Source organism: Mercenaria mercenaria, chromosome 3 (genome assembly GCF_021730395.1).
Source record: "Mercenaria mercenaria strain notata chromosome 3, MADL_Memer_1, whole genome shotgun sequence".
Lineage (NCBI taxonomy): Eukaryota > Metazoa > Mollusca > Bivalvia > Venerida > Veneridae > Mercenaria > Mercenaria mercenaria.
In genome coordinates, this window is record NC_069363.1 from 93,040,424 (window position 1) to 93,062,868 (window position 22,445).

General features: G+C 35.2%; 1 protein-coding gene across 1 annotated transcript; it reads left to right on the plus strand.

Annotated features, from left to right (window-relative positions):
* Window positions 1-1,161: 1,161 nt before the first annotated feature.
* LOC123524023 (uncharacterized) lies at window positions 1,162-18,378 on the plus strand. Its single transcript, XM_045301893.2, has 10 exons — window positions 1,162-1,289; window positions 2,473-2,515; window positions 2,968-3,013; window positions 3,731-3,984; window positions 5,331-5,467; window positions 7,386-7,555; window positions 9,428-9,518; window positions 11,118-11,322; window positions 12,022-12,142; window positions 12,575-18,378. The coding sequence occupies exons 2-10, from the start codon at window positions 2,477-2,479 to the stop codon at window positions 12,778-12,780; spliced, it is 1,269 nt and encodes a 422-aa protein (XP_045157828.2). The 5' UTR covers window positions 1,162-1,289; window positions 2,473-2,476; the 3' UTR covers window positions 12,781-18,378.
* The last annotated feature ends 4,067 nt before the right edge of the window (window positions 18,379-22,445 follow it).

Here is a 22,445-nt window from a genome sequence, read left to right on the forward strand (position 1 = left end):
GCCCATAATTATATCAAAGAATTTCCCCGTTCCGTTTCCTCTTAATTCATTTTATAACTTTTCTGACAATGCGCGAATTTATACTTTCAGTCGAAATGCGATTTGTTGCTATTCTAACATGCAGTAAGCACCATTGGTTATGTTCGTTTAATTTTGAAGAAAGGATGACCAACTATGTGCACTGCTCTCCATAATGATGTGATAAACTTGTATTTGTGGAAAGTTTAAATAACATCTGAAAAGGCGGGATCCTAATTATCTACTTGTCCGTATGTTTTACTGATGACCTAAATACACACAAAGGGCCTTAATATATATGGCTATGATGTTGTGCGCTCGAGATATGATGTCGTGTTCACGAGATAAGATGTCGTGCGATCGAGATAAGATGCCAAACGATCGAAATAAGATGTCGTGCGCACGAGATAATATCTTGAGCGCTCGAGATAAGATGTCGTGCGCTCGAGATAAGATGTTGTACGCACGAAGTAAGATGTCGAGCGGTCAAGATAAGATGTCGTACGATCGAGATAAGATGTCGTGCGCACGAGATAAGATGTCATGCGCACGAGATAAGATGTCGAGCGTTCGAGATAATATGTTGAGCGCTCGAGATAAGATGTCGTGCGCATGAGATAATTTAATCTAAAAAAATAAATGCATGTCCTAAACATACCACCGTAGACTCTCTACATATGTAAGTATACATTTCTACTGAGGATCAGTTACAAAGCCAATTATAAATCTTATGCAAGTTTTCATAGATTTATAACGAATATAGTAACTATATTATGTTTGTTCTGACTTAACTTGCTATAGTAAATGAATGAACGCACACAAAAAAGTATTGAAAATAAAACGCGGCGCTGTTCATTTCGTATTTCGTCCTGTTTCAGTAATTTGAAATTAGTGTTGCTGAACGCTTTTAAAAAAAACGAACAGCTGATAATGAAATGCCTTAATCACGTTCAAATACCTCCAAAATTTAAACACCATGGTACATACAAATTTGTCGACTAATGATCTATACTGGTATATATGAAGAAGATAAATTCATTTTAATTTTAAAAACTGACATTTCTTAATTCATGCATAACAAACGGTTACACCCGTTGTCGCGATCTCTATCCTCTAACCTATCAAGCAAAACATATTAAATGTACTAACACACACAACAATTTACCTACCCTGTTATGGTCTGCTGAAAATGTTGATGAAAATTCAGATGTCATGGCTTTTTGCTTTCGTCTGATGTAAATATTAATAAATGGTTGAAGGAATTTATGAATGTAAGTACATGTCTCTTTTTATTAAGAACCATTCGTTTCTAATTCTTTTTTATTAAGAAGCTTTTGGATCTACTTCTTACGTGTATTCCAACCAAACATGTTTCATGCAAGCTAGTATTTTGTAATTTGGTAATTCCATATCAGTTCGAATATTTTTCTAAACGCGCTTTTATGGTGTTAAATCCTCCGATGTTTTAGAGGCATTTTGAGCTTAACAGATTTTCCTTCTTATTTGCATTTGTTATTCTTTAAAGTGGATTAAATTTCCCACCCGGCTGGCTTCTGGTTCTACTCAAGGGACCGTCCTTGTCTGATCTTTCCCTATCTTTAAAAGCTGAATTATCGCCATATGGTGTGACTTAAAATAAACAAACAATTAAGTAGATATGATGTTTTCGAAGAATTTCATTGCTGAAAATGACTCGTGTAAATTTTACTTTCTACTTCACCGAATATCTCAGACGTCTTACTGACCCATGCCAGTCAAAAAAATATTTCATACAAACTTGTGTTTTGTTCATTAATTTGAATATTTTCCAAAAAGCGGCTTATAGGGTTAAATCCTCAGATTTCTTTAAGATATTTAGGCATTCCTTCATGTTTACTTTTGTTATTCTGTACTGGTTAAATGTCCCATCCGGCTGAAGTAATACCCGAAGGGGGAGGGGTTGGGGGTTGAATCTTTCCCATTCGTTAAACGCAAAAACACCGCCATATGATTTGACAAGGTCTGGTTAGATTTACTTCCAAATAAAACAAACAAACAAACAAGTACATAGATATCATTTTTTAAAGAATTACCAAACTGAAACTGATTTTACATTGCACATGTACCAGAACAGTTGTCTCAAACTTAACTTCTTGTAGACCTTTATCGTCCTTCTGCTTGTGATTTAGGTCGCTGACCTAGATAACTTGCTCCTCGCTGTTGGTCTGAGCCCCTGCACGGGTTGTAGAATTCGTGCGTGATTTCGGGAGCAAACCGTCAGCTAAAGGTCGGTTGTTAGGTTACCCCCCCCCCCCCCCCCCCCCCCCGTAATGCTCTATTACCGGTCCGTGCGTCAATTGTTGTTTATCGCAGAATATACACAGCTTGATTTCCTTCTTTGTTTAACTGGAAATCAAATCGAGTCATGTTAGAATTATAGTTTTTCCACTGTAATCGGAAGTACCTTTTTTTCAGTGCCATGAGACTTCCGGCAACATGTGCGGTATTATGCTTCTTGGTAAGTCCATACAATTACATTCAATCACATTGTTCCTTTAAACATTTTGCTAACTTCCTTGTAAGTTCTAAAAACTGATAAAATTGATTTAAGCTACTCCCTCTTTCTTAGTTCGGGGAAAACCAACTGAGTCAATGTTGATAGGGGAGCGAAGGCTTCTTAGTTAAGGTACTGGTCGTTCAGGCGGGGAGTCGTGGGTTCGAGCCCCACTGGAGTCCCGACACACATTCTCATATGACATCATAACTGTTTTTTCCATGAAGCTTTCATTAAGTTGACCTTAAGTAAACGAGTATAAGCTAACTGACTAAAATATGTTTTATACTGCGTACTAGTATCTCTGTCTTACGTTGGATATGTATTTCAGTAAGAATTCATGTAGTATACTAGAAACTCAATGCATACATGGTATGACACTTCATTTCTAAAAACTGTGTTTGTTTCATTTTCAGGGCATACTTGTCACAGCAGCAGCGGAGACAACGCCTGTTCAAGTCGGTAAAAATGTTATCATTTACAAAATCTATTGGCCACTTTTGGAAATATGTTAGTCAGCGGAAAAAATTCTTAAGTGACGAATACTCTAATGACAAATCCTGGTCTAAATAGCTAACACTTGTTGGATCTTACGTATATCTTTTCGAATGTCGATGGCTAACTTGTTGTATCTGTTAGCCACCAAAGGAATAAAAATAAAATTAGTAAAATCAGTCAGAAATGTTACATTGCATTATGTATGAAATGAGACTCCTACAATGGCAAATTTTGTTCATAACTTTATCATGACATCACCATACATTAGGGGTTCTAACTGACCAATCAGAGAGCTACATTTGCGAGTACCTGTCAGTTTCCACTTCGGTGTAACAAAGTATATTTACTATGAACATAATTATAGTGACTTGAGATTTTACACAGGAAGTCTATGATAAAGTTCGAGTAAAATGTAATCATTACCCAAGTGAAATTAGAATTATTCCGCAATGCTTTGGACATTGAAAGCAAAGTATTAGTTTAATGTGTTTTTGACATGTTTTTTTTTTTTCTTTTTTTTTTTCAAATCTAATTTGGTTTTCGTCATTCATATTAAAAATATCATGCATGTTCGATCTTTTAATATTAACAATATCATGCATGTTGTGGATGTTCGTCGATCTTTTAAATCTATTAATTTACATGTACCTGATGTATAAATCATCGCTTTGAAAATTACAGGTGATATGTCCTGTATACTGAATACAACATCAAACATAATGAAAGCAACCATGGTGATCTATAAGAAAACAGCGAGCGTGACAAGAGCTTTCTTCACAAAACTTGATTCTTATGACACCGTGTATGATCAGACCGGATGTGAATGGACCGGCACAGGGACTGACAGTGATCCATTTAAAGCGGAAGTTGATGTCGACAGTACATCAAACCTACCGCCCTCTGGTAAAAGCGGTTGTGGATATGAAATCGTTGATGTAAGTGTAGAAGTCGAATAAAAATGTAAGATTTTTCCGCTTGTCTTCTATCTAATTCTTAATTGTTATGGCTGATATAGCGTTAGTCCTATCAATAAGACCTGACATAACATATTTTAACATTTTGACGTCTATCGGTTATGTCAGGTCTTATCGGATCGCCATTTATAACATGTAGTGAGAAGCGAACACACTTCATGTCGCCTCTAATCTTCAAATTATGAACAACATAGCCCAATCCGAAGTGAAAGAACACTATTTACACCGAAAATAATCCTTTTTTCAACTGCACATCTGAATAATTACAAAATAAAAGTTACTATTCATATATAAATATCGAGTTGTTTCTTTCCACTGTATGTATCGCTGTGTATCTGTATTATGGTGTGCAACATTGCCGGTCTATTCCGAATGTTGTGTAAACACAGTTTATTTTGAGAATCAATTTTAGACGAAATATTTTCCCTCTAGATCAATTGGCAAATAGTTCAAGTGGAAAATTGTTTTCGTCTAAATCGATTCTAAATATATTGTAACCTGCTGAATGTGCTTGAAAAATGGCGGAATGTGTATTGAAAACTGTACACAATTGACATATATTGGATATGAGGGATTTTAAAGGTAAATTTAAACGATATATTACTAGAATATGATAAATAACGGTAGGCTGGACTGTTTAAACCTGGTATATCGTATATTTCACGTGTGAGAAAATGCTACATAATACTGATTAGGGCCGTTTTAGACGTTACAATGCAGATTGAAAATAAAATGTAAAATAATAAAATAATGAATGTTGAAGGTAAAATGAGCATGTACACGTCTAATATTTTGGACTAATATAGCGTATAGGTTATAGGGAAAAGATGTTTCCTTTTGTGAAGAAAGCACCAAACTTTGTATGTTACTATTTTGAAGTATGTTGAATCCAAAAAAAAGGAGAAGACACGCAGTTCGCTAACCTCAATTAGCTTAAAATGAGGCCCCAAAAGGGACCATATTTTATTTATTTTAATATTAAATATATTTTTGAAAGCAATGTCCAACAGGTCATAGTGATGTAACTTGGGAAGACGATTATAGACCTAGCAGCACCGTGATGCCTGTAAAACAAAAATGGTTGAACCAGATGTTCGTATTGTTTCTTCGAAATACAAGTAAAAAATAACATTTATCTTGGATACCGCTTTAGTAATTTAAATAAACATGTTTTATTTTAAAGTGTGAGTCTTGTCAAAGAAATTTTGGCTAATCCAAGTTAGATCTACTATTTGGAAAATCGTGTTCTAACTCTTTTAGTGTAGCACAATAATACAGTGTTCATATCATACAGCCCTTTATTTCAGGCCCAAAAGCAGATATATCGATGGACGGTGTATAACCAAGAGACGTTCGAAATGGGCCGAGGGGAGGATTTAGTGTTCATTTATGAATGCACTGGAAAGAACTCGCCAACTTCTGTCAGTGTTACAATTAAAGTGAAGTAAGAATACACCATCCGTACACTACGAATAACGTTTTTCCTATTATTAAGATATCCAACGGCATCTGTTTAAGGCTAATATATGTTTTCATGACATTGTAATATGTTTTAACTTACCGTCAACAACATCATATATTCTTGTACTTTGGCGTCAAGATACTGTTACCTTATAGACTGAAATTTAAGTATTTACGTGCAATAGCTAATTCGCTAATTTTGGCGCAGGCCCCGTAATGACACTCGGCAATTTCCGTGTGATTACGTATTCTCGTAAGGCAGTTTGGCATCCTTCGGACGAAAGTAGCACAACATGCACGTGGCTTTCCGCAAAATCCGAGGAATGCCGAAATAAATATAGCGTACTGAGAACAAGTAATTTGCCGACTGACGTCACGTTACGTTACATTAAATGTGACTAATATAACTCAAAAGATTCGATCAATTTTAACAATAGAGTTTAAAATGAAATTAAAAATAAGTGTTACTTTAAAGTTTGTACACTTAACCTGAATTAATGATGAATATTACTGTCATGTTGATATTTATATTTTTCCATGTCTTATAAATCAGAAGTGACTTTCACAAGCCTTTTCAATTAAATCGCAAGAGAGAAATTTCACATACAGGGTGATTTATTGTTCCTTCTCAAGGGGAGGAACACTTATGGTGAACATGTCACACTTGACTGAGCATGTAATGGATACAAGGATAACGTCAAAGGAATCCGTTTCCCGTTGGGCGCCGCCATCTTGGACTCGTGCATATTCATTACAAATAGCCTCTAGCCCAGTATGTGTTGACGCATAATCATATTATTTCAGTCTTTAGTGCAATACAACTAACTGAAATAACAGGACACAATAATAAAGTTTAAATCATGTAACTTCTCAATTGAATATATCATAGTAAAGAATCGAGATTAATGAAATGAATATGCATCATCTAAAAATAGACTCCCGCCAAAAAAAAAAATTACGTAATGAAATTGTCCCTGGTCACGTGATGTTTTAGCTTCTAACGTTTCAGATTAGCAAGTACTTTCTTTTGCGTACTTTTTTTACTCTTCCTGATTTGTTTTTTCGACTCGTAAATGCATGTATGAAATTTCTTTGTGTTAAGTGTGCAGTTACTCGCTGGTGTAGTAAGTCGCGTGATGAAAACATCCGGAATTGAAATACAGACTGCAAGACAAATGCTTCCAAATAGCATAATATGTACTACACTTGCTTATATTAAGAAAAAACAACAACAACAACTTTGGATTATGATAAAAATGTTAATACTTAGATAAGTACTTAAATAGTTAACTTTGCACCAAAAATGACAGAACATATTTTCTTATTGCATTATAAACATTTGTAACATTATGCTTAAACAATATCCCTTAAAAAGAATATTTTATATGCGCTTGAAGGAACCTTTTGGTAAGCTAAATCTTGTAAAGCACTTTACGGCTAGTTTTCAATTACGGTAGGGCAACAAACTAGAAGGTGGTGTCCGTCCGACTGTATGCCTAGGCGACCTGCCGTAATGGAACACTAACCTAGTAAATATTTAAGAAAAGGAAACTTTCCTGAATCATCAGTTAAGATGGTATGTCGCTTTTATTTTGACCCTTACGATGTCTAACTTAGCAACTGTTACATTATTATACTGGCGACAACTGATACTCGATTGGCATGAATGAGAATCTTCAGTAATGCCGTTTGAATTTAATCTGTTCAGAAAAAGTATTTTCAGTCTAAAATAGTTTCTTATCAGTCTTTGAAATTGCTCTTTTAAATGTCTGTCACTGATAGTTTCAAAGATTTAGTTAGGCAATACCCTGCGTAGGGTGAAACAGTCAAAATTTGGGTAATTGAACGTATTTCATTCTAAAGTTTTGATGACCTCCTTAATTCATACGAATGTTTTACAGTACGAAAGATAAAGAAGGCACTGCTGTAAGGGTCAAACCAGAGAACCAGATGTCTATACTGAAACGGTCTGGAAGCAGCAGTGTGTTCAGCCAGGTGGTTACAGACGGTATTTCTGTCGGTCAGGACATCAAGCTGAGGGTACAGTCTAAAGTGAAGAGATCTAGACAAGGTAAATGTAGATTTGAACATTGATTAAATGAAAAGTTGCCGATAAAGATGTGTCTTGTACTGTTATAAATATCGTTTCCTTTTGAGGAAGAAATATGTAATAAAAACACGACTTTTCACAGAATGTTGACTGTAAGACTGTTAATCACGTTTTGAGCCTGAGTGATAGGGTGTTTCACATAAGAACGAAACACTCGGGTTATTCTAAGATAAATCACACTTTGGAACTTGTTATTTCGATTCTAACACGACATACTTGTTAGAAAAATGGTAACTACTTTTTACAACATGAACTACACTTCATGCTAAGCACCTGGATTTGGCTGTTGAAATTTCCTCCATGTATTCTCCCCATTGCTTAAGGATTGCAGCAAATATTGTGTAACATAGCCATCAAACCTTTCATCAGTTACCCTACACTCCCCAAAACCATGGTGAATCTCGCAGATTGTTCCCGTACGCAACAGGTAAGTTGTTTGTGCCATTTTGCAGCCGAACGGATACCACGATTTTTACGCTAGTATTTAAAAACGTCATGTGACTTTCAGTCATAAAAAAAAAAAGAATTGGATGCGAGGGTTTTGCGGTATAGACTACGGAACAGCCAAAACAATCCTTAGCACGCGCATGGGTTATCGCAAATTCTAACACGACTAGCAAATTACCTACTCGGTTTATTCTGCAATAACCCACGCGCGTGCAATGACGTCATCCGATCCCGAGGTCACACCCGAGGTTTTCGTTCTTATGCGAAACAATATATAACTCAGGCCTACGGCCTTCGACAATCGTGATATATTCTTACGTACAAGAACTCAAAACACGGGTTATTTAAGAAATAATATATCTCATCCAGTGACTTGTCGTTGAATAAATCATTGTTTGGATTTCAGATGCGAAGGAATAATATGCATCTGAACGACAAACAATGACTTATTCAAGAGCAAATCACTAAATGAGATATATTATTTCGATTCTAACACGTTTCTAAGGATTTTTAAGTACATTCTTGATGACATTCATTAAATATTTGCCCGTTTTCAATCGGTTTCTTTTCAAGCGCGCCGCTATGCCGTTTGACGCCATGACGTAATAATTGTGACGTCAGAACAGTGATTTGTTGTATAATAATTCACTGTTTTCTGCCTTCTTTGTACGTTATTTGCTGGTCGTGTTAGAATTGACAATAATGGTTAAAGATATCCAATGTCCATCTTTTACTTAAGAAATAATATATCTCATTTAGTGATTTGTCGCTGAATAAATCATACAAGTGATACAATAATACGCATCTGAACGACAAACAATGATTTTATTCAAGAGCAAATCACTGAATGAGATATATTATTTCGATTCTAACACGTTACCAAGGACTTTAAAGTACATCCTTGACGGCATTCATTAAATATTTGCCTGTTTTCAGTCGGTTTCTTTTCCAGTGCGCCGCTATGCCGTTTGACGCTCTATGACGTAATAATTTTGACGTCAGAACAGTGAATTGTTGTATTATACTTCACTGTTTTCAGCTTTATTTGTTTAATAGGAAAATGAATCGGATCGTTTTAGAATAAGATATTTTAGTTCACAAAAACTATATATAGTAATATTGTTTATGTTTTCAAATATGAAATTTGGGTCTAGTATACATTCAATTCATGTAGATCTAGATCTTACACAGGTTTCTTGCAGACCTCTTATTAGCTGTAAATTTTGATGAAAGTGATATTTAACTTATAGGTCGACCATTTTTTCTGCATTTGTAAAGATATAAAACAATTGTATATTTGTAAGCATTTTTAGAACTAGACCTAGCTGGTGAACACTATTTCAAGAAATGTCCCCACCTCAGTGATAATCTGACTCCATTTTTCAGCACACATCGACCACTACGGGGTGTATGTCTTTAGCTGTGATTATCGTACGTCTGCGATCGCTAAACCGGTACCATTTATAATGTTTAACGGGTAAGTATTTGCATGAACAAGGACCCTGAATAGACGTTATGTCTATGTTGCATTGGGAGGGACCGAGTGGTTAAGTTCGCTCATTTTGAATTACCTTCTCCTCACTTTTGTAAGTTCGAATACCGTTCAGTTATTCAATTGAAGAAGCCAACTAGCTTGGTTACGGAAGGTGGTTGGTTTTACCACCCTGCCCTAGATGCCCGCCTGTTGTTTAAGAAATGCTATATCTCATCCGGTGATTTGTCGTTGAATAAAATCACTGTTTGGAGTTCAGATGCGAAGGAATCATATCACGAGGGCGCAGCCCGAGTGATATAATAATACGCATTTGAACGACAAACAATGATTTTATTCAAGAGCAAATCACTAAATGAGATAGGCCTACATTATTTCGATTCTAACACGTTACCAAGGATTTATAAGTATATCCTTGACGACGTCCATCAAATATTTGCCTGTTTTTTGGTGTGTGTGTGTGTTTTGTTTGTTTGTTTTGTTTTGTTTTGGGTGGGGGGGGGGGGTGTTGGTTTCTTTTCCAACGCGCCGCTATGCCGTTTGACGCTATGACGTAATAATTGTGACGTCAGGACAGTGAATTGTTGTAAAATAACACATTTTTCAGCCTTCTTTGTTTAATAGGAAAGCAAATCGGGTCGTGTTAGAATAACATTTTATTCTGAGACTGTGAGTGGTACTTCCTCCACCACTCGAACAAGAAAGTCACCAAAACAAAAGTGTCATAACCGAAATGTCAGCCTAGTGAGGATTTCAACAAAAGACCTTTTGAGACACGTATTTCAATATTCATAATTTATAGAATCATATCATTTTCATGTACAGACTGGTTAAATCGGCATTTTGTTCATATAAAAATATGTTGATATTAAAAGTTGACAAAAACCTTCTGAATGAATTTTTGCAAATTCGAAAAAAAGGAGTATATTTTACTATATAAACAATGGCTTGATCTAGTTCCAAAATTTTCAACACATCTTAAAGTATGTTTTTTTTAATGTCCTCGATTATATACCGAATACTGTTTTGTTCATACCCACTATCGTCCACCGCGTAATTATGAAAGCGCAATGGTAGGATGGCAATGATATGATAGTAGATTATCGATTGTAGGATGATAGGATGGCGTTATTTCGGATGATATAGTGATAAAATGACAACCTACTATCCTACCATTCTATCATGCTATCATCGCTTTTCATCCTTCCCGCGATATGATATTTAGTGGCATTTGAAAGACGTCAAATTACGAAATACTGTTTTGTTCGTATCCTACCATTGCCCATTGCTTAATTACCAAAGCGTTGTGGTAGGATGGCGGGATTGTAGGATAGCGATGGTAGGATGGTTGGATAACTATAGAAGGATGGTAAGCCTTTGACTCAATTACTGTCGACCTCAGTTGCCCTAAATACCTTAGAAAATGAAAGTAGCTCTTTGTTAACGTAATTTGTCGTATAGAACTATTAAAGAGTTTGCGGTGACTAGCACTTTACTAAATAATTGGGAAAATAGCTAAAATATAGCCATGATAATAACAGTCAATTTACACTTTATCTCATAATATATTTTCAAATATGCTAGGTGTCCAAATAATCAGTTCAATGATCTGGCAGGAGGGTTTAAGTTTGCACGATATTCGATTATCAGTTCGGATCAACGCTGGTTCCAAACGGAGACCGATGAATTTAAGCTGGTTCCCTCTGCGCCGGAAAACGATTACTACTTAGTACGCTGTTACTTGCACTACTGCTATGGATCGGAAGGGACGGATGACAAATGTAGCGATGTAAGTATTGCGTCAGAAATTGCTATAATTTGGAAAGGATGGATGAGAAATGTAGCGATGTAAGTAAGTCTTACATTTGTGTGTCAGTTATCGCTGCAGTTCGGAAATGACGTGAAAGAAAAGTAGCGATTGATGTTAGTCCTATAATTATGTATTGTGCAAGTAACTGCTGTAGATCGGAAGGAATGTCTAAATGTATTATGTCAGTATATATCTACGGTGGATCGGAAGGGACGGACAAAAATGTAGCGATGTAATAAGGTATATTTCTAGTAACTGCTATGGATTGGTAGAGACGAATGAGAAATAGCGATGTAAGGGATATTGCCAGCAACTGCAATGGACCGCATGGGACGGGTCAGAGATATAACGATGTAACGTATGTCACCAGTAACTGCTATGGATTGCTATGGAAGAGACGGATGAGAAATGTTGCGATGTAAGTTGCTTCTACAAGTATTACGTCAGTAACTACTGTGGATCGGAAGTTACTCCTATATGTACATTGCTTGTTTCAGTAAATATGGATCATGGAAGTGAAAATATTTCTGCAACTTGTTTCCAAACTTGTTGTTTAGACATACAACACCATTTTACATAGACGCTTTTTTATTTCAGTGATTTAACGCACTCGCTGTCGAGACCAAGCGAATATATTTATTTTATGATAAATTAAATATCGATGTTCGTAATTTTCAGTACTGCAACAGTAATATCCGAAGAAGACGTTCCACGATTAACGTTACAGCTGAGAGTGTAACAATACGAGTGAAAGTAAATAACGAATTATATATTGGCAGCGGAAACGAAAAGCAAACAGGTAATATTTTTACATTCACACATAACGAAACTGTTACTCTAAAAACCTACAAGAGCACAGAAAGTTTTTTCCCATTACTTTATGCTACACTTGTCGCGGTCATCAAAACCTCAGACTACAACACGCGACAATAGCAAAGTAATATCGATGTTGTACATTTCAGCAAAACCTACATTTTTATATACTGTTTTCATTTGAGTACCACTACACAGTTTAAGAAAAGTAACAAAAATATACACAATATAATATAATATAGTCAAAGAAGAAGGAAGGGAAACAACAGCAAACTTTTAGAAAAGGTAACATTGTTGCCTTAGAAGAAGAGTTTATTTTTGTCTTTAGTTTAGCGAAAACCGATGTCGTGCGTTTAGGTTTAATGGTTTTTGGAACTACGTACTATATAATTTACTATTTTATTATCTAATTTTCTAGGTAATGGTGAACAAATTGTCATCATCATCATTGCAACTGTTACAGCTGTAATTATTCTTGCTGTCATTTTCGTTGTCGGACTTGTTTGCTGCTGCCGTCGGCGTCGGCATCTAGAAAAGGAATGGTCAGATACGTCGACAATGGACTCCAGGAAACATCTGTCGTCTTATCCGCCAGCGTACCAGTTTAGAAACCCAAAGTTTTGAACTTTGTGTATTTAGTCTTATCTTACACGCCACGATTGCGTGTCGTTGCTTTTTTATTTTCGAAAACTAGAAAATTGAACTACATCAGTTGGATTTCATTTTGCAGCACAAAGATTTTGATTTCATGCTAAACATAGTGCAGTGGTTTCTGCATTTGAAAATACTAAATACACTGGTCTATATTTTCAACTTAATGTTCATTCTCTCCATCTATGCACAGAAGACTGTAGGACACATTTTCTATTTACTGTAGACATGTAAATCTAGAGTAAAACCTATATTGATGGCGGTCTCTAAGTTTGTCAATTACTTCCATACTGTTGTTTTTTGTAAATAATTAATAGTCACCAGTTGTATCTTACTATTGCTCACGAAAATAACGTTCAAATATTTTGTTTGTCTTCCATATCATTGTAGTTGTCCAAACTTGTTGTCCGATCAGTACACTGTACGTAATAATTTGCGGATACCAAGGCAGACCAGGGACAGTGCTCATTTTAACTGCCCAGTGTGATACATAACTAAAATACATTTGAAAAGGATGTTAAACCCAAAACAAACATCAAAACTTTGTCTGCTATTGTTAGAAATACATTCATTTTTTTGCTCACTGTTGGAAATAATGACAAGAATGAATAAGTAACTTTCATGGGTACAGATTTCTGTGGTTATTGAAGAAAAGAAAAGCTTTAAGAAATTAAAGATGAATAAACTTGTAATACCGTAATTTGTTTGATCTTATTTAGACATTATTTATGTTTATAACGTTTAAGCAACAAATGATCAGTTTAGTGCATTGTATCGTTTATACATACACTTTATAATGGCTTTATATTTTCAGCTATTGTCATTTGTGTTTACATATTCATTCTAAAACGCTCACAGATCTATATTATTTTAAATAAACGTATTTAACAATACCATGACTGTTAATTCATTCCTAATTATTGATAAATACATTTGAGCCGCACCATGAGAAAACCAACATAGTGCATTTGCGACCAGCTTGGATCCAGACCAGCCCGCGCATTCGCGCAGTCTGGTCAGGGTCCATATTGTTCGCTTTCAAACACTATTGCAATTAGAGAAGCCGTTAGCGAACAGTATGGATTCCGACCAGGATACATATGGGAAAATTAGACCCATCGTGAAAATCACAACAAAAGCCGATAATACGTTTGGCCAGGTAAATCGGCTGCCGAGACTGTTCGCTAGTTTTCGGCCTACTCCGTATTTCAGGCCGATGTCTAACCCTTCTTCGCCAATGTACCGTTACATTAATAGTTTTGATCATATAGATTTAGGGATATTGTTAAGTTTAATTTACAGTGATTGCAAAGATAGATTAGAAAATAGAAATCTAAATGGCTGTTGGTGGTTTAATCAGAATACCATTTATAACGGTATTCGCAACAAATACATTATTATAAAACCAAACAATGACTTTCCAAAAGTAATTTCTTCTTTCTTACAATCAGAAACTCGCTTTTATAATACTTTCTTTGATGTTCATGATTATGAAATAAAGATTTTAAGTAGTTTTTATGTAATCAAATAACTGCAAATTTATTATTATGTCGTGAGCGGTGTCCAACTAGCTTAGAATTTTATGCCAGCTCAAGATCGAAATTCAACTTCCTAACTTATCGAATTTTGATCCTAAGCTACACCTGAAGATTGAAAAACGTCAAATTTCAAAATAGCTTTTAATTTTGGGCCAGCTCAATGATCGAAATTTGAAATATTCCAAAAGCCAAATTTCGATCTCGTATTGAATGAACAGCCTGTTTAAGATTGATATTGAAATGAAAAAGTCAAATATCGAGCAAGCAGTTAGTGTCGAGCCATCTCGAAAATCTTACTTCAAATTTTGAAAAGCTGAATTTCAGTATAATACTGAAACTGCAATCTGCTCAAAGTTCAAAGCCTTAAAAATCGTGCAAGATCGGATATATCGAAATTCAAGTTTTTATGCCCCCGGCATGTACTGATGTGGGAGGCATATAGTGATTGTCCTGTCCGTCCGTCCGTTCGTCCGTCCATCCATCCGTACAAGGTTAACCAAATGGGACCGTTTCGTCTAGCATCAATACCCCTTAATAGAATGACTTGATACTAATGCAGATGTAACCTGTGACCATTCCTCATCTTCAGACATCACCTGACCTCAGTTTGACCTTGACCTTGAACTTGACCTCGTTTTGAATTTAGGTTGCTTTGTATCGACAAGGATGCCACCGGGGGCATCAAGCGTTTATTGAACACAGCTCCTTGTTAAAAATCGAAATAGATTATTCTCGGTATTATATTTCAAGCATGATCGAATTTTCAAAGCAATCGAATTTGAAACTGGTATTAAAAGTTAAACTATCTTTTAAACAGCCAGCTTCCGGGAAAACCCAGTACTGGTGTCATATGAGAAGTCATGGTCGTGACCCCTCTCACGGATGCTCGAACCCACGACCCCTGGGTTGAGCGGCCGACACATTATTCACTGGACGACCGCTCCCCTCAAAATATTTGAATTTCGGTCATCCTGCTGGATCTAATTTCAATTCTGCCTCGAAATTCGACGAATTCTTTTTATTTTAATTTCGATTTCCTAGTCTGTGCGAAATTCAATGTAAGCGAAATTCAACATCATCCTTTCAAAATTTGAATTTTGATTTTCTACTTCTAACTTGCCCAAAATATGCCGCCTAAAATTTCAACGTTTCTTTTTTAAATTTTGAACTTCGATCCTCAAGCTGTTTAAAATTGACTATTGGCTGTAAACAAATCATATTATAGAGCGTCCACTAATTTATAAATCCGTACATGTGTGCTGTTTAGCGGGTGAGAAGATATCAGTCTTTACCGTTAAGGAGCTTAAATTTCGTAAGAATTGACGGAAACATACGAGAATGTTCGAGTCTTTCCGATAAGGAAAAAAAACCTATACTCATCTGCAAAATGCTTAAAAAAGACCATTTTCTTCTTCACCTAGAAAACTGAAATTAGTATGAAACAATAGCTAAATGAATATAGATTACTAAGTCGTTTGCAAAGGTCTTTAAGCACACATAAGAATTTATTTATTCTTTGTTAAACAGAAGAAATTTCAGCAAATTATCCATATTTTACTATATTTCTAATTGTAGATAGACAGACATAAAGTATACGCAAAAAAGACCATTTTCTTTTAAATTCATTTTTAAAATAAAATATTCATAAGAAAGACAATGCATTGAATATTATCACATCGTTTGCAAAGCTAAAATACCTATAATACTTTTTCCATGAATTTAAATAAAGTAAAGGGCTCCTTCTTTGCGCTATATAAAATATTTTCACTCGTGTGAAAAATTGATGGGTCTAATTTTCCCATATGCATGATGGTCACAAATGCACTATGTTGGTTTTCTCATGGTGCGGCTCAATTTTCATATTCGGACAAGTATAGAAGTGCAGTTATTGTTGCTGACTACAAATTCATTTGCCCCTCTCTTTTGTTGGCTCAAAACTCCACCTGGTGTGCAGAATTGATTCAAATGAGAAAGCAATTCGACTTGCCTGCGGACTGTCTATTATGTTATCGAGATTTTAGCCCGTCCCCAAAAAAAATGTCCAGCCGAGTACCCGGGGTCTTCCTCCACCAAGTCACCGTATGATCAATATCGTCCCGGTGAGCCACAGTAAACCAAACAAAAATTCATAGAATGAAGGCTGCAAACGTTACGATACTGGGCCGCTAGGCTGCTAACTTCACGCTAGGCTGCAAACTTCATGCATATTGATGGCTATAAACAACGTTCAACAAACACACACAAACTTTGCAGCAGCTTATTATGCTGTCACTATTTAAATGTATATCATTTGTGATGTAGGGGGATGCGAGGGGCATACAATGTTACCCGTATCCGTGTATCCATGCGCGCATACACTGCACAAAATCGTGACCGATAGATGAAGTGTCGCGTGCAAATCCAGATACTATGTAGAATTAGCAAGTAAAAGTAAAGATCACACTTGGAGGTCAAAGATTCAAAGTCATTCTTGTCCGGGTTTTTTTGTCGGTTCGATAACATTTTTATGCGCGCAAGGTTTTCTTATATACCTTGGCATAAACATTCCCCATAATAAGACGATGTGTCTTATTTGAGACTCAAATCTCTACCTTAAAGCCAAGGTCATACTAAGAGTTCAAAGATTTTAGGTCATTTCTCTTGTCCGCACTATGACTTTTTATGCGTGTATGGATATTCAAAAAACCTGGAACAAACATTCACCATATTAAAAAAAACGTATCACGTACATAATTTATACCTCTAGCTTAAAAGCCATGGTCAAACTTAGAGATGCAAGATTAAAGGTCATTTGTTTGTCCGCTAAAGAACCTTTTTATGTATAATTGGATACCACAACCATTTACCATATAGTAAGATCACGTGTAGCATTTAAAGCCATAACTCTACCTTTAAGGTCAAAATCACACTCAGAGGTCAAATATTTAAGGTCGTTTTTTCTGTCCACTCAATAACTTCTTTTGCAAACATAGATACTAAAGTACCACTGCACAAAAGACGACTTATCTCAATCAAGAACTGTACCCATACCTTAAAGGTCAAGGATACACTTAGAAATCAAAGATTTTTAATCACTTCAAGTGTCCAGTCTATAACCTCTGTAGCAATGGATAGATATTCGTGGACCTTTGCACAAACATTTGCCATAACCAGACACTATGTTGCATGTAAGACCTAGACCATTAGCTAAAAGGTCAAGGACGCTGCTAGAAGTCTATATACGAGGAATCTTTCAAAATATATGCCACACTTAGTTTACCCATCATACAAAACTTTTTTACTATGATAAAACAATTAAGTAATGTAAGAACTGACTTTTAAAATAGGTCGTAGAAATCTAGCTGTGTGCCGTAACCATGGAAACGGCTACTGAAGCTTGTTATCGCGGAAAGTCAAAAAAATTTCTTGTGTCATATTTCAAAAGATAGTAGTATTAGAAACTTGATTTTTTTCAAATTTTCATTAAGTTATGAATACCTATCGTTCGCAGTGATTATATTCTAAATATCTGGTTTAATTTCTTTATTGTCGTCAGCACGTGCAATTTTAGTAATAAGCACGTGCATTCAGTTGTGAACCAACAAGGTGCCTTTCTGTAATCAGAAAATGGTTTCTGGACTTAATTACAACTATTGCTGATTTTTGGCTTGAAAATGTTTTATAATACATATGCAATTAAAATTCTTAAACTTTTGATACGTCAGTTTAACTTCATTTTATACATTAATGCAGCGGGTTACATGCCATATAGGCTATTAATTCGCTTCCTTTTTCAATACATATGGACAATGAAGTTAATTAATAATGCGTTAAATATCGCTTTGGAATATTTAATAGATATTATATGACAAACAACAAAGTTGATTTAATTATTGGAAAACATGTGGATAAATTGTTTTTGTGACATTGCCTTTTGTTAGCTGTCAGTAATGTATAGATACGCTTAACATATTATAATGCATGCATAAAATTGTTCCCTTTTTCGTTGATATTTTTTCTATTACTGTTACGAAATAAAATATTTTAGATTTGATACATTGTGTGTACTTCTATAGTTTTAATAATTAATCAAATTACCGGACTTTTGGAACCATTATGGGAATAAACGAGGCATAGAGTTAAGGCTTCCAGTGTGTGTAGAGCGGTTCTACCAAAGTGATGCTTACGTACATGTAAATAACAATAATGTTTTGCGTATTTCTTATTTTCGGGTTGGGTCACTTATTGTTACATTGTTGAATCTCGTATTATGCAATACACTTTCTGGAGATATCATGACCATTGGTATGTTATCAAGTACTTTATATATAGACCAGATGGAAAAATAAAAGGAAAATACGATGTTTTTGAAAGAGTATGTCTGTATTTCTTTCATGCACACTTGTAGTAGCAATATACATGCTCTGCATGCGGTTACGAAGAAAAAATAGACACGTTAAAGTGACAGTTTGCAAAAGGATGGTCAGCAAATGTTATCTTTATACATTTTCATTCTGGCTCCGTTGCTTCAATAAGTCGCACATTTCTAGTTATTTTATGTACAAAACACTTTAGAGTTTATTGACAAATTGAAAAACAAAATGAAATCTAAATGATCGTTTTACTATGATAACTTACATTCTAAACATTGAAAAAACATACATATACCATAATCTCGTTGTAAAAATCAAACAGAACGTAAAGTATAGTACAATGTGTAAGGTCGAATTTCAAGTGATAATGAATAACTGCGGATGGCCAAACCCAGAATCCCCCCACCCCCACGCCCTACCACTTACTCAAATTGAGCAATTTTAATAAATACTAGACGTCTCAGTGCTAGGATTTATTCTTTATTTACAACATTGTACGACTGTTCCGGTACTTATCAATATGCACACTATATTAGAATCAATTTGCTTTGAGTGAAAATACCGAAATTCAAATGGTACAAAGTTACATTCTTCATTTGTTTCATATAAACAATTAAATCTTGAGACCTCATTTTCAGTGCTTTACAGCATTTCAGTGACATAAAAACACATATTTAGCCATTAAATATAACATGTCTTCTCAAATGAAAAAATATACATATTTAAATGTTAGGTTACATATATTAAAGAAATATTATCTGTCTGAAAAACATCACCATCTGAAAATACTCCCATAAAATTTGTCATTTAGCGATAACCCGTTTACATGTAGACATGGAAATTCACGGTGAAAGTTATCTAGATCTTTTCTCAATACAATCAGCAATACAGCTAAGCCAAAGCTATAACTGTCACATCCTTATTTCACTCATATACAAGATCTCATAAACAACAAGGAACTACATTTTGAATTGCAAAAACAGATCATCTAACATCATCTTACATGCTTGGCGAACTTCTCGTTTCGTAACACTGGGGCTCATTGTCCCTGCGCAGTTAGTGGGAACCGATGCGCTATGCTAACTGTCAAATGCTAAATAAGAAGTTGTTAATGCTAAATGTCAATAGCTTAAAGTTAATGTCACATACCTAATGCTAAATGCTACAAACAAAAAACTATAATCCGTATACAAAATGCTAAATGTCATAAAATCTCTACATGTAGCAATTATAAGGCAGAGACTGAACTCTCATGAAGGCCGTCTGAATGGTTGAAGACTCGGCAGAAGAAAGCTCCTCAGTCGACTTTCTCACATATGCACTGTCTGTTATGAAGTTCTGATCAACAATAAAGCTCCGCACTAGCCAGGAGAATGTAGAGCCCGAGTATAAACTGCAAAGTAGCACTTCAGTGGATTACATCCGTTGTGGACTTGCAGGCAATGAAGAGACAAACTGGCTAAGCTAGAAGCTCAGTCAAAACAACCAACAAAACCTGTGTGTTACAAGAACAAAGTCACCATCATCAAGGCATTATCAAGACCAAGGATAGAGAAAGATGCTTTCCATCTCCTTGAACAAGTTCGGGGCACAACAAACTCAATGCTCAGATGTACAAGAAATACAGACTGGCACCATCGCCATCTTGTTCATGTGGTGAGGAAGATCAGACTGCGGAGCATATACTTCGGAGATGTAAAAGGCATGATCATGAGCGAGCTGCGACTTGGCCGATAGATACATCAATGCACCAGAATCTGTATGGAGGCACTGAGGATCTGCGGCAAACCACAAGTTTCACCAAGGCTACTGGTCTGACAATGTATTTGCAAACGAGGAGAAGAAGATAAAAACAAATTGTTTTTGTCGAATGATAAATGGTAATTTTCAAATTATCAATCTTTGTGATCTTTATCTCTTCAACTAATGAATGTAACTTTTACTCATTTGGAAAAAAATAAATGTGCTGCCTGTCTAACTTAAAGCAATAACGTTGCAGATGTTACAGGGACATGGAACCGAAACATTTTGCTGTAAATCGTTTATTATATGATAGACTAAGATATTTAACAGAGAAAAAGTTATGTAACGAAGGGCAATGATTATATAACTGATATATTCAGCTCTTTATTTCAGTGGAAACTTAGCAATGAGCATTTTGACATTTATTGTTTTAACAAAAAAGCATTTATCATTGACAATTACCGTTCGAAAGCCAACATTTGAAGTTAAGCAGTTCGTAAATAGCATTTTTCATTTTGCATTAACATTTTTGCAGTGGCCATGGCGTATTCACCTTCCATAGGCATATCGCATTTGGTATGTTGCATTTCATATAAAGTATTAGCGTTTTGCATTAAGTGATTGACATTTAACATTAAGTATTTGGTGTTTAGCATTAAGTTATTTGCATTTTGCATTAAATAATTGTCATTTAACATTTGGCTATATTCATGGCGCACCGGCCTGCAATACATATCAAATGCCATATGCCATATCCTTTGTGCTAAATGCCTATAATTATTGCCAAATGACAAATGCTACTCGTCAAATGCTTTAACTTTGTGAGTAAATAATTTGTATCCCTTACACTAATGACTGTTACTTTTAATCACGTAAAAATATATGAAGTTCTATCAGCCTGATTTGAAGCAATAACATGTTCTGAGGGTTATGAGGTGACATGATCGAAACTTTTCACTCTAAAATGTTAAGAAATATTTTTAAGAGAGACAAAGTAATGTTACAAAGGCCAATAATTATTCACAGGATGCATTTATACACTGATATATTCAGCTCTTTCTCTGAATAAGTACTTTGCAATACGCATTTGGCATTTATTGTTTCGTATTTGCAATCAGGAATTATAATTGATTTTTTTGACAATTACAAATGTACCATTTCACAGGCAGTATTTGATATTAAGCATATAGCAAATAACATTTTGCAACAAGTGTTTGACATTTAGCATTTGGCAATTAGCATGGCACACCGGATTTCCATAGTCTTCCCATTGTACTTAATAAATGTCATTTCGTTTTCAAAACATTTTGCATAAGGTGTTTGGCATTTAGCATTGTTATCTGATATTTAGCAAGTGACAAATAACATGGCGCACCAGTTTTCCATATAAACATACATGTACATTTATTTGGTTTGGCATCACTTTGGTAGAACCGTTCTACACACACTGGAAGTCTTTACTCTAGGCTTAGTTTACTCCCATTATTGTACTGCTTAATTATGGAGAGAAGTCCGGTAATATGATTAATTATTAAAGTGATAGAAGTATGAAATCTAAAATACTTGAATTCGTAACAGAAATAGTAAAAATATCAACGAAAATGAAAATAATTTTATGCATGTGTTAAGCTTATCTATACAATACTGACAGGTAACCAATGTCGCACACGCACACACACCCACACACAAACTATATTATAAATGTTAAATATTCCAAGCCGAGATTCAACGAGTTATTCCCTAACTTCTTTGTCCATGTGTTTTGAAAATGGTAGCGAATGAATAACGTACATGACATGCAATCCGCTGCATTAATATATAAAATAGTGTTAAACTGACGTATCAAAATTTTTAGAATTTTAATAGCATGCGTATTGTACAAACTTTTCAAGCCAAAAATCAGCAATGGTTGAAATTAAGTCCAGGAAACATTTTCTGATTAAGAGAGGTTCCTTGTTGATTCACATTTGAATGCACGTGCTAATAACTAAAATTGCACGTGCTG